Here is a 13,884-nt window from a genome sequence, read left to right as displayed (position 1 = left end):
GAAACCGTTAACAATATATATACAACTTTACAAAATGCGTTTTAAAGTGGAGTTAATTTTCCACCCAGCGGGCTCCACCAAACGCACAGCCTTTATTTATCTTCACAATGAAACTCGGGACATAAACTGAGGACATTAACTTGGACACAAAGCCAATTTCCCAGACAGTTTAGTGACAACACATGTAGTGTTGTCTAGGAGACGGCCTCTTATGGATTCACGTCGCAGTTGGGAATAAACCACCAAGGGAAATAAAACACTCGGGAGGACCAGAGATGCACAAAAGCGCTTGAAAAAAGGTCCAAGAAATGTTTTGCATGGAGTCCGTTTGGGATATTCAAGTGATCCATGACTCCAAAATGCCACAAGTGGCTTCCAATCAGATGTGTATTGTCCTTCTGCATATTAAATGATTACATTATCGTCCACACAGCCCGGACTGCCAAACTGCTGGCTGTATGCACATCGTCATATCAATTGCGCGTTATTGAATCTCGTCTGCTGAGCCAACTCCAATCAGAACAGCAGTTAATTATTTTGCCCTTCTGTTGGGTTAATTCCCAATCCTGTAGGTCTGCCAAACAGCCCTCTGCGTTTGGCTTTGGGATGTGGGACCGATGCTCAGAAAATGAGAAACATCGGGAGGAATGTTGGGAGAGTGGGAACCATTTTGAACATTAGGATGACGAGGTAATAAGAAACAAACGGCGACATGAATGTCGACGCATGTGTGGCCATTTGGGTCCGAGCTGTAGAGATATTTCAGATATTTCACTCTACATCACACATGTCCACCCCGCGGTGGCGCTATAGGACAAAACGGGATCAAAAAGTCATTAGGATTCATCCCCTGGAGACCATGAATATCCGTACGTCTGGCTCAGGACGTAAAAGGTATGACATGATTCTTCTAAAATATGTTTTTCTTGAAGACAGATATATGTAATGTATTTGGTAGTGCAAAATGAGTTGGTGAATGAAAAGCTGCAGAAAAACTATCCTAATAAGAGTATGCTTTGACATTCATTTAAAATGTTCAACATTCATAAATATATCACTTTATATGCACGGTCATACAGCATAGACTCACAGAATTTCCATTTTTTGTGCATTTATGAGGTGGAAGTATCCGCGTTTTTGTTTTACATTAGCTTTAGAAATGCAAAATCACGAGCTGGCCAAATATGAGGACATGAATAATGAAAAAAAAAAGGAAACGCGAATGCTCACATGGTTCATGTTCTTGGGTCCTTTCCAGGTTAGTAAGAATCTCTTTCAATGCAGCTGTTGTTCTTTTTTCACAGCAATTTCCAGTTTCCCTTGGCTACAGTTTGGTGTGCCCCCCCCCCCCCCCCCCCCCCCCCCCCCCTCCCCCCCCCCCCCCATTGCTATTGATTGTAAGGTAGGATAGACGCACTGAGTGAAAATAGAAAGAATAAGTGTTGTACTGCAGTGGAGGCAACAATGTCGCATTTGTAGTGACAGATCGAAAGATCTTTGAACTTTATGAATGTCTGGCTTCCTCGCTGGTTTTATGCATATTTTTACATCTTGTGGTTGAGAATAAAGTAAATGTAGTTTTATGGAGACACATTAACAAAGCTTCTGTTGGTGTCTTGTCTATAGTGTTCATTTGGGAAGCAAATTAGACATTTTAGTCCTCTCCCTGTACATATATTATTAAAGCATCCTGAAATAATGACATGCAATAGTAATAATTCACAGATTTATTATGTGTTCTTCGATTACTTTTATAGTTTAAACTGACATCAGTGGTTAAGAGATGATCACATGTATCTGCGGTTATGTGCAATAAAGAAATAGTATTAGCTATGCAACTGTGAAAGATGACACACGGTGTTAGCTCCAAATTTGCCAAAGCGGTAATAATTGGTTTAAAATGATAACGTTATTTTTTTTGTTCTTAAATTGTCCTTTTGAGACTGAATAATTCATTTAGACATGTCACAGCTGACATGTAATAACAACAGCATTGCAACCTGTCTTATACTCACTGCAATATTTAAGATTTTACATTTGTCTGAATATATATATACATGTGCATATGAAAGTACGTCATGTTAACATATACACATAAGCATATATGCGTACACTTAATATATGCTTTAAATGTAATTTAGATATGCACTTCTAAAGCAATGCACCATGTCTATAACTGTTTTTGAAGACACCTGTTGAAACCACATAATGCCACATTATGAATAATCAAAGCCATGTTTCGTAAAGCTGTGATCACGTGGCTCTTTGACATCGGATCAATTAGGCTATTTGGGGATCTGATGGCCAATTGAGCACCATGTGAGTCACAGGGACTAACACAAGTACGTGCTTCTAATATCTTCGTGGATAAAAAAATTAATAAAATAAAACCTATTCATCCATCCATCTATGATCCCTCATCTCGTCTACACTGTCCGGGGTCACAGGGGACGAAGACCAGCCGGAGGGGGTTTGGGAAGGACCTGGAATCTATAAACCTGCATGTGTTGGACGAAATGCGGACACACACACACACGCACACACACACACACACGTGCGCGCGCGCTCGGGGGTCGCCAGTCCCTCACGAGGAACTCTAGTGGTTACTGGAACAAGTTGTTCCCTGACTGCCACCAACCAACAGGACTCACTCGCGTGTTAATGCGCGTGGCTGTTGGACGCAGCCGAGGGTTGGACTCCAGCAGCCCGCCGCCTGTTCATCCAACACAGTCGCTCCTCGCTGCGCGCTGGATATGGATCAGGACGCCGCGCGCCTCACTGCTCTCTCCCGCAGACGGGCTGCATTCCGCGGCGAATAATATCCATATATATCTATATATAGAGATATATATCTATATAATGAACCACCGCCCTCCAGGCTCCCCCGGCGTGCAATGGCTTAACAGGGGAGACATGAGTCTCCGGACGGAGGACAGCATCACCTTGTGCCAAAGGGCTCTCCAAATCGTTACGGACCTTTGTCTCACGGGACACGTAGACCCGGAGAAATGTTCGGACATATTTCCCCTGGAGAGCAACATACCAGGTAAAGGACACGCAGGTAAATGCCCCCACACACACAAACAAAGTCTTTCTTTTCTTCCCCTAATTCCCTTTAGTTTATACACTTTCGTTTGTTTCCGTGGTAGAGAGAGATTGACTTGTTGCAGCTTTTGAAAGAAAAAAAGAAGCCATCTCTCACTTGTTGAAACTGTATTACAGCTCATATAGGTGTGTGTGTGTGTTGTATCGGGTTGAACTGTTGAAGTCTTTCTCTACCTGTTACGCATCTCGCTGCGGCTCAGTCCAGACTGGTGGAATAGCAACAGGTGGAAAACAGACAGTTGGCCATCTGAAAGGTGCACGTTTTTTTTTAAAAGCTGCATGCGCATTCAGCTTCTTTGCACATATGATACAACAATACACAGTGCAAAGTTTAAATATCCACAAGAAAAGGAAATGTCAGGAGCAGATGGGAGTGTTTTCTGTCCTCACTTCTGTCCCTGATCATGTGATTCTCTTAATGCTGTGGCTCCATACATGACTTTATATTGTCCTGCTTTATCAAACAGGTGCATATGCTGCCCCTTCTTTCTTACAGCCGGCTTTCTCTCCTTTTTTCTCTTTCTCCCCTTGCATGTTTGTCCGTCATATGTTGTCTCCCTCCCTCGCTTGCTTGTCCTTCTCCTTCTTATGTGTCTCTGTCCTCCTCTATGGGTCTCTCCATGGTTACATCTAGACATCTCTATTAGTCTCCTTGCTGTGGTCGTGGGTTTCTGTGGCCTCGCCCTGTTGGTAGTCTCTCTCTTTGTCTTTTGGAAGCTGTGCTGGCCTATTTGGAGGAGCAAGGCTCTGTCGGCGCACGCCGAAAATGGCCCCCACGTGGGTTTCCCCGAGGCGCCGCCACCCAGCTCCCCGCCGGTCCCCGAGTGCAAAGTGGCGGAGTTGGAGAAAAAGCGGCCGCTGGAAGTGAAGGCCAACGGACGGAGCACTGTCAAGCTCCTGGAGGCGGCCATGAAGATCAGCCAGACGTCTCCGGACATCCCCGCCGAGGTGCAAACAGCCCTGAGGGAGAAGCTCAGCCAGCAGGCTAAGATCCAGAGGCAGACCACAGAGCCAACCTCCTCCTCCAGGTACCTGAGACGAACCACCCTATTTACACGCACGCATCTGGTGCTTACAGTTACGATACAATCGCATGTCTGAACGCACATAATTTGCTGGTTTGTCCCCCCCAGCACAATGAAACAAAAAAAAACAGAAAAGTCCTGACAGTTCGTCACAGTGCAGCCACGTTCCTTGAGGTGGTTTGGCACGTGTCATGCAGAGCATCATGGGCTATATCCTCTGACCTTGAACCGCTGGCACATGTTGAATTGCATGTCTCTTGCACTGTCTGACCAGAAGAAAAAGGTTTTAGGGTTCAAATGAAAAAAGAAAAAAGAACAATCGCCTCCTGTTGGCACATCAGCCAGCCAGTAAATCTCCTCGCTGCAGTTCAAACCCTGTAATCTCTCTTGATTCTATGTGCGAGTCGAGCTTATGCGGCAACGGCGGTAAGCGAACCACAGTAATTAAAACGACCAGCTCACGCTCCTCTTTGTTTTCCAGCACTGTTTAAAACTAGATCGTCCATAATTAGCACCGCTGTGGGCTAGAAGCTGTCATGGCGGAGGGGTTGGTTTTCTGGTGAGGCGACGCCAGTCAGCTGCGCTCAGTTTCTCAGAGGAAGCCATTATTGACAATTGCTTCGGTATGTCGTTTCGGCTCGTTAATTCAATTACATTGCGACCACGGTCTTCATGAATTATACACCCACGAGGGATGCAGAAAGGCCAGGTTAAAGATTACAACGCCCACTGTTTTAATCCTTTCCGCCTACTCCTTTGGCGGTAATTCCTGATTATCGCTGATTGTTTCCTTTTTGATTGATTGACAAAAACAGCGACAATATGCTCTTAGCTCGAGCCCAAACACCGGTTCAGTGCCAATCTCATTTTAAAGGGCAAGTGTGTAGGATTTAGTGGGATTTACCGGCGGAAATATACTGTATAATAACGAATAATAATAATGGAACTATGAATCATTGTGTTTTCGTTAGCTTAGAATGAGCCCTTCACGTCCATCCACTGCACCGTGTCGCACCGCCATGTTTCAAACCAGACACTGTCTCTAGAGTGAGCCTTCAATGTTTTCTACGTTACCTGAATGTCACTGTGGTTCTCTGACATGTCTTTGAAACTGTTGGGAACCTGAGCTGCAGAGGGCGGAACGCCCGATACTGCCGTCTTGACTCCCTTTGCTCGGAAAGTCGTGTGATTATGACGTGGATGGCCTCTGAGTGAGGCAAAGGGCGTTATGACGACTGTGCAATTTTTGTTGTTCCATTTATTAGCAAGTACGGACAGTTTAATTTACAGACAGGCCATTAAGACAATGATTGGTCTGCAATTAAGGCCTATTTTAAAAAAGCAAGAAGCTGGAATCAGCAAGTATTTGGCATTTGATTTGATCTGCAACCAATTAAATCAACATGTCTTTATCACAGTGGGGGCATGATTATCATGATGGGAGATTCTTACCCAACATGTCCAAACATATAATATAATCCATAAATAAAGAGAATTCATATATCAAGCAATTTCTTTTTTTTAAATATATATATATATATATATATATATATATATATATATATATATATATATATATATTGTAATTTGAACAGGTAGAATCTGTTTTTTGGAAAATTGCAAACAAAATGATGTGTTTGTAACTTTCTGATTGTTAGGAATGTGGGGAAGAAAGAAGATGTTGCTAAACTTGCATTGCCACCAACCTTTTTGTTTATGATATTTATAACTTTAACAAAGAGCTATAAAATAAGGGTTTTATCTCTGGTGTGAGTAGTGGATTTGGTGTAACCTCGAGTGGATTAAAAGGACGATAACCACAAAATGCAAATAGTTACGAGTATTCTCTGTCCAGTTAGTATTCAATGTGTTTTGCATTATCTTTCCTTTTAGCTTTAGGTTTGTTCTCGCTCTTAGACGACACACTGGCCTTGTTTACAATACTCAAGTGTTGTGAATATTGGGTCTTCAGCGGTGATTCCGGTGCCATATAATTTGTGCCATGGCTGTCAGAATGCTGTGATTTGTCTTACTGTCAGAAAGGAGGAGGGCCAGTTGCTAGGTGACAAGATTGGCGAGCCAAACGGCGTCAGGGTTTTTCTTCTCCAAAAAATGTCAACTTCAAAGACATTTGCAGCATTCAGGTGCTACAGATGCTGTCCCCCCCCCCCCCCCCCCCCCCCCCAAAAAAAAAAAACATGGTCAGTGGTGACAAAGAAAGAAAATGTGGCCACTTGTGATGTTATTGTCTGGTACTGTTCAGTAAAAAAGAGAAAGGACGCTGAGTTTACTTTCTAGTAGATCACAGTGTCCTTGGGTTGTCCTCGAAATGACAGATTGTAGGCAAATTAAGTTATGCCTCAAGGTAAGTGTCGTCTTGGTCTTTTGTTGTTCAATGAATATGTCCGTTTCTTACCTGACTATGTAAGACGCTTTTTTGAGCTAATCTACCACACATCAACGTCTCAATGCATGCTCCATGATCACCTCATTATTATGCATGATGCTTTTCAGATAGTAACCCCCTCCTGACAAACCATTAACCCTCCTCATAACAAAGCCACTTGTGCATAACACTGACACTTGAGACATTTACCAAATGCCCTTTACCCTTTTCCAACAGGCACAATTCATTCCGCCGCCACCTGCCTCGTCAGATGAATGTCACCAGCGTTGACTTCAACATGGATACGGTGCCTCTCCGCCAGTCTTCCACAGTGAGCATTGGAAGAATAAAGCCCGAACTCTACAAGCAGAAATCTGTGGACTCAGAGGATGGAACCAGAGAGCCCGTGGAGACTTGCGGAAAGCTCAGCTTCTCGCTGTGTTACGACTACGAGGAGCAAGCTCTGGTGGTGAGAATCCTCAAGGCCTTGGAGCTGCCTGCCAAAGACTTCACGGGCACCTCCGACCCCTACGTGAAGATCTACCTGCTGCCGGAGAGGAAGAAGAAGTTCCAGACGCGCGTCCACCGCAAGAATCTGAACCCCATGTTTGACGAGACCTTCTGTTTCCCCGTGGTGTACGATGAGATTTGCAACCACAAGCTGCACTTCAGCGTCTACGACTTCGACCGCTTCACCAGCCACGATATGATCGGCGAGGTGGTGGTGGACAACCTCTTTGAACTCTCCGATCTTTCCCGGGAGGCCGTAGTGTGGAAAGATATTCATGCAGCGACTACAGTGAGTTGGCGTTCACACGTACACACTGACAAATCCCCACACACGTGGTCATTGTTTCTACGTAAGAAACGTTGCACGTCTTTGCCGCCACCGAGTCAACCGGGAACTCGTACTATTTTTAGGAAAGGTCTGAACATTGCACATTGCAGTATTGCACTGAATCACTTGAAAAAATGAATAACCAGAATCCATCAATAACGTTCCATGAATTATGGGCGGTGGAACACATTGCATAATTAAAAGGCTTTGGGAAATGCATTTCACACCCACACACATTTTCCAGAAACTACTGGGTATTCCTCAGAGATATATTTATAGCAACAGAAGTAAACGATCCGATCATAAGTGTTATGAACTGCCGCAACATACCCTCAAGCTTATAAGTATTTACACAAACAATATTTAGGGTATTGCGCACTGTAGATAGTTTGCCCTCATACAGTATGACATGGTTACTTAGCCCAGAATGCATTTCACTTCTACATCATCACAGTTTAATCCAGTGCCTCTGATAAATTTCTGAATGTTTTGATTTGCGATAAACGCTGAGCCATCGTTGTCAAGGTCACAATCGCTTCTGTCGACTATATTAAAGGCAGCAGAAGAACTTTATATTCAGTTTTGCACACAGACTGACTACAGATGATTATCTGTGTTCTCAACTAAGTGTGTGAGAGAAAGTGTGTATGGCATATGTAGGGAGTAATTCCACTGCTGACTTGTGATACATTTGATTGATATTTAAAATCACCATTTATAATTTCATGTGCCAACAACTACAATAATATGAAGACTCTACTGCCGAAAAACCTAACTGCTAAGACATTTAGCCAATCGTCTTTCAAATGTTTTTTAAAGGGTTTTAGTTTCTCTAAAAGTGAATTTAGTAGGCTGGGTAGTGGAGTAGCCTTAGGTCCTAGCTGGGTTAGCTTCCATCTCGGAGCTCCTCCCTAGACGGTCTGGTTGGGTGGTCGGCCGTGAGCAGTGATCGTCTCAAGCTCCACTCCACTTAATCCAATCCCCACGCTTTCCAATGTTGATGAACGTATTCTGTCACATGCCATTAGAGCTCCAGTGTTCATTTGGTAAATTATGGTCCCACTTAGATTAAAATAGATGGTAAAGCAGAGTATGCTTTAGGGTGTGGTAACCTTGTGATTGACAGGTCGCTACCACAACGTTATCTTGCCTGGAAGTTGTCCGTGTTTTAGTCTTGCAACATTAACCCTTTGAGCCTGTATTCTCAAAACATCTTTTTTCTGGCAGAAAAGCGCTTCATCCCAGAGTTTCCCCGAAAAGGCACTGAGAGCGTTCTTTTTTTAATGTTTCTATGACAATCAATATCTTCATATCACCACTCTGACCACCGTCAGTGGACAGACTAGCACTGCGTTCGCCCCTTTGATTTTTGGACATTGTACCAAACGCAGGATACTTACTTGGTTTTGCAGGTATCTCTTCATGAAGCATGAAGTTTTTGGACAAATGAAAATTCATCCTTCTGCTGTCATGAATGTCGGTGCAATATTTCATGGCAAACCAATGTATAGTATGTTTGTACCAAAGTAGTAAACCACCTGTAGCTAACAAGCTTTATTTACTGACCTGTTTACTCCTTAACGTTCACATTTTGATTCACAGAATGTGGTCAAAGGCTTAAAAATACACATCTTTTTTTCTTGTCTCCAGGAGAGTGTTGACCTGGGAGAGATCATGTACTCGCTGTGCTACCTCCCCACAGCAGGAAGAATGACCCTAACAGTCATCAAATGCAGAAACCTTAAAGCCATGGATATCACAGGCTCTTCAGGTAACTTGACAGCGAATAAGATGTGGCTCACATACCGACACATAAATCGAACGTAGCTGAAACAACTTAAGATGGGAAATATGAAAAGATTAGGTAATGAGGCTGGAGAGGACAAATTATTACAATTATATCATATTACAAGCTGTCAGCATATGTCTGTCAGATGTGCTTTCCACTGTGAAAAAGGAAACCGTTTGCATTTTGTGAAGCTTCTGCACACCTGAGTGGGAAAAGACATGTGCATAGAACCTTCAGAATAGTTTCCCCTAAGTTTTGGTTGACATCATCATCATATGACAGTAAACATGTCTCCCAGACCCTTATGTGAAGGTTTACCTGATATGTGATGGACGGAGGTTAAAGAAGCGAAAAACAACCACCAAGAAGAGCACCCTCAATCCAGTGTACAACGAGGCCATCATCTTCGACATTCCCCCGGAGAACGTGGAACAAGTCAGTCTGTCCATCATGGTGATGGATTATGATCGGTGAGTCAAGCCGTCACCAGATACTTTTCATACGGTGCAGGATAACGCGCTGTCTCCAAGTCAACACAGACGACAGATGTGAAGAAGATGTGCATCCAAAATGTGTCTTCACGTGTGTTTCACTGCTTACAGAGTTGGACACAATGAGGTGATCGGTGTGTGCCGCACCGGGCCAGATGCCGAGGGTCTTGGACGAGATCACTGGAACGAAATGTTGGCTTACCCGCGGAAGCCCATCACTCATTGGCACGCTCTGGGAGAGGTACAGACACTCGTCTTTTGCCCCTGATTAGGTATTCTTAAATAGCTCCTATTTACAGAGCTTTATTAGAAGATCCTGAATCTGCCATTGTCATATTCTGTGTGGTTGAGCTTCCTCCTACATTTCCTTAATGTAGATTACATTATTGTTCTTATTTTATCAACAAACTTAATCAATGGGTCTGTGCAAGTAATACAAGGGCCATTTGCTGTGCAAATGTTCTTTCACAGTTACGTTTAGTTTCTTTTGTAAATATATCAACATTTTTGAGAGATGCAATTTGTGTAAGATGATCAGCAGCTGTTTTTCTCCTGACTTAGTAATACTGAAATTATATTCTAAACAGACCTCCTTTACGGAAATTAGAAGGAACAAGTGTTTGTTACATGGGGACATACAAATCCGGTTAAAAAGTATTTTTGGCCAATTTACTCCTAAAAAGATTACGGTATTTGTCTGTGAAAATCACAAACAATATAAATAATGAGCGTGAAGGGATATTTTTGGAAGTTTTTTCACTGTCTTGCAAAGAGTAATTTAGGAAGATCAAGTTTGGTTAAAGGTGCTTTCCAACAACTCCAATACTGTCGTACTTACATTTTTCATGCATGTACATTTAGATATAATGTTGTTCAATGAGGGCAATGGAGATTTTTTTTTCTGGACCAACAGCAGCAGGACCAAGTGCCTAAACGCAGCATCTCAGACATTGCCAGCTTTGCAAACTGCAAACAAAACCATGCTGACGGTGTCCAGTTTGCTAGCTAGTAAGATAGTTTTACAGTTGCTGGAAGGCTCCCTGTAATGTATTTAATATTTTACATGTTATCAATGTTTCTTCCTCTTTTGCCCTACCCACTTACCATCCGACGAATAGGAAAACCAAGGTGATTACCTGTTGTCAGTGGTAAATCTACTTCATAAGCTTTGGTAAAAAGAAAAACTGTGATCATAAGCAAAAACAGTGTCCTCTGTAGCTCATGTCAAAACATTGTTCTGTAATAAACACTGATTGGATATGGGAATATAGTCAACTCGGTTTGTGTTTATTAGATATTTGTAAATCTGTTTTTATTCTTGGGTACATTTTCCTTTAGTCCAAGATCAAACAGTGTGCTAAACATACAAAAGTAACATTATTAACTCATGCATTATAAATAATCACACAACGACACTCCAGGTACCGCAAACGAGACCGCGAGGATGTCCAGACCAGTGGAAGAGCATTTGACGCCTGCTCCCAAGCTACATGGGAAGTTTAAAGCTGTGTCTTATGTAAGAAGCATGCAAACAGAAGAGGATCTTTGCTGCAATAGTGGTTTCACCGGTATCTAACAATCTCGTTTTTGAAGATGACAATCTAATTTTTCTTATCCAATAAAGTCTTTTTTTTCTCCCTGCTGTGCAAAATGATGGAATATAGCCAAACAGAGTGTTCTTCCTAAAGAGAGCTTATTCTTTGACAGTCAACTTTCAGATCTACAAGGGGCGTGGGATGCTTAAAATGTAAGACACAGACAAAGCCACGATCTGGCTCTGCTGCCTAATGTGACCGGACCCAGCTGTGTCAATGCAACTTCTTTTTTCTTTTTTCTTTTTTGCCTATGATCACAGTACACCCGGAGGCCTCTATAATGTGTTGTGTTTTGTGATATCTCACCTTGCAGTGGCCTGGAAGAGCAGCAAGCTTTGAGAGTCACGGTTCCTGTCCTTCACCCAAACAACCGCAGACGCCCTGAGGATCGCAGGTGGCGTGGTAACACCAACCCTGTAAACAACCAGGTGTTGGTTTAGAGTTGCTAAAGTCTCCTGTGAGCACGTTGTATGAGAAATCATTTCTTATATATGTTTCTAAAGACAAGGTTGTATTACAATCATTCTCGTTTGTTCATTCGAACTCGACAGAGCTGTTTTTTTTCCTCTCATACATCTGCTTTGAAGTTCTCCGAAAGGCTTTAGATGAACACAGACCACATGAATTGTAGCCCTTCACTGCGAGAAGTCACCGAGGAGTCACTTGCAGCTGCATCGCCCTTTTTAAGATTCTGAGAAAAAAACATTTCCTCTGGCCCTAGAACTGAGGTAGCATTCCCCTTTTAAATGGCGGGAAGTTCAAGGGCTACGCTGCTCAATGCCATGAAAACATTTACTTGATGAAAAACATTCAATGAATTCAGTGAGTCTCAATCCAGGTATTGGCTGAAGAATGCAGGTACTTGAGTGTATAGAAGGGCTGGGTAAATCTCTCTTGAAATTCTTCAGTCACAAACGTCACCGTTGTATAAAACCAGCCGGTAACCGTCCACCGTTACCTGCAGACATCAGAAAAGTCACCCGGACTCTCAGATGTAGAGAAAGTGTAGCAGATACATGTAGCAAACTACACAAGTCCGTCTGTGGTCACATGGTAAAAAAAAGGAAACTTTATGTGTAAATCCGTGCAAACGATTTTGTAATCTGTGTCTTACATTCTAGCGAAGAAGAAGAAGAAGTACGTAAAGTTTGTATATTTAAGGCGCTGGTCATTTGTAGCTAATCACGCCTGAAAACTGTGGTACAATTTGGTGCTAGCTAAAAGGGGATACAATATTATCACGATACTTAATTCACGATACAATCTTAAACATTACGCGATATGTGAAATAGCATGTATTGCGCTATATAGTTCTTCACTTTTTAATCATTTTATTGCAGCAAAATGGGTTTGTCATTAAAGCAGACAGACTTAGCAACTCTCCATCTCTGTTCCCCGCTGACTTTATCCATAACTGCACCAAGAAGAACTCAGCACCATTTAGAGCACTGAAAGGCATTTGTTACCAAAAGTATTCATTTATATTGGCAACATTAAAGGTTATATAATGAAAAGTTCGACACTGAGTGCCTACTAGCTACTGTGCTTTGTGTCAACGTTTTAACCATCATGTTCAGACAAAGCTTTGTCAACAAGCGTTAGAAGGCAACTCGAACACCGGGCTTTCATTAGTTGCTCGGATTTGCATGTCAAGTTTCTTTTTCCTACCATGTGACCCCAGAGACGCTTAATAGCAAACATTTAAAGAAAGATAAACAAAACATAAAAAATGGACTTGGCAAGACTTCAAATATGACAATTTCATATGTATTTTTGTACACACCAGATCATTTTCAGCACATAATTGTAAATGGAAATAGCAGCACTTAGACATGTGTCGGTCATTTGTATTACGCCTATAAGTGCATTAAATATAGTTAGTTGTTTAAACTGCAAATGTCCCTCTAGATAATGCACGTGCCAATGATTCAGAAACTAGTTACCAATCATAGCTTAATAAGCATAACTAGTCACAGCAAGCCTGTATCCTCTCCAAAAGATCAAAAAAAGTAAATAATGGATTTAACAGTGTGTTTATCAGCTCTAACTTAAGCTGCAAACGTAGAATGTTCCCTTAACATACTTATAGAACCATAAATACGACTTCTAGACTAAAATACAAGAACAAACAAGTCAAAAAGGTAAAAAGTCAAATTGTGAAGCTAAAGTTAGCTTAATTGGTGAGCTAGCTAATAAAATCTACCGGCTAGAAACCAAAGGCTGCTTTTGTGGACCTCTGACTGACCTATTGTTGTCTAAGTACGGTGTTTAGATTGGTAAATCGGCCACCATTGTTATTGTAAATTGCATGTGCCGTGTAAAAAGGGAAAGCTTGACGGACTGCGAAATAGTAACTAAGGGGGGCGGAGCTTAGCTCATACACTCAATTGGCCAAATAGCACCAAAACATAAAGTACACAGGTGGGCTGTGTTCGAAATCGCATACTAACCTACTTTTCATACTAAATATGAATCAAAATTGGTTATGTTTTGCAGCTCTTCCGTTGGTCCAATGACTGAATCCATTTAAATAATTAATACGTTTGATAAAATAACTACAATTTTTTTTTTTAAAAAGCATAAATGTAATAATTTGCATTAATACAGGAAGATATTCAATTGGGTGGAAGAGCTGATGTGGTGAACAATTTTCAT

At 42.0% G+C, this 13,884-nt stretch overlaps 1 protein-coding gene across 2 annotated transcripts; it reads left to right on the top strand.

The window, feature by feature from the left end:
- Positions 1–2,895: 2,895 nt before the first annotated feature.
- On the top strand, positions 2,896–11,614 carry syt10 (synaptotagmin X). 2 transcript variants are annotated; one of them, XM_034526371.1, is made up of 7 exons: positions 2,896–3,046; positions 3,740–4,133; positions 6,754–7,315; positions 9,005–9,125; positions 9,442–9,613; positions 9,746–9,875; positions 11,543–11,614. In XM_034526371.1, the coding sequence occupies exons 1-7, from the start codon at positions 2,914–2,916 to the stop codon at positions 11,612–11,614; spliced, it is 1,584 nt and encodes a 527-aa protein (XP_034382262.1). In that variant the 5' UTR covers positions 2,896–2,913. The 2 variants fall into 2 exon arrangements, with proteins under 2 accessions (XP_034382262.1, XP_034382261.1); XM_034526370.1 differs by having other exon boundaries at positions 2,899–3,061.
- Positions 11,615–13,884: the final 2,270 nt, after the last annotated feature.

Source organism: Cyclopterus lumpus, chromosome 23, assembly GCF_009769545.1.
Source record: "Cyclopterus lumpus isolate fCycLum1 chromosome 23, fCycLum1.pri, whole genome shotgun sequence".
Taxonomy (NCBI): Eukaryota; Metazoa; Chordata; class Actinopteri; order Perciformes; family Cyclopteridae; genus Cyclopterus; species Cyclopterus lumpus.
The sequence above is the reverse complement of the archived record's forward strand: the minus strand, read 5'-3'. Positions and strand labels throughout refer to the sequence as shown.

What these genes read in the sequence shown, in the direction of transcription:
- syt10 (XM_034526370.1), top strand. Translation starts at nt 2,914, where the DNA reads ATGAGTCTCCGGACGGAGGACAGCATCACCTTGTGCCAAAGGGCTCTC. An exon ending in ACCAGGTAAAGGACACGCAG is followed by an intron (nt 3,062 to 3,739) that starts GTAAATGCCCCC and finishes GGTTACATCTAG; the next exon opens with ACATCTCTATTAGTCTCCTT. An exon ending in ATGGTGATGGATTATGATCG is followed by an intron (nt 9,614 to 9,745) that starts GTGAGTCAAGCC and finishes CACTGCTTACAG; the next exon opens with AGTTGGACACAATGAGGTGA.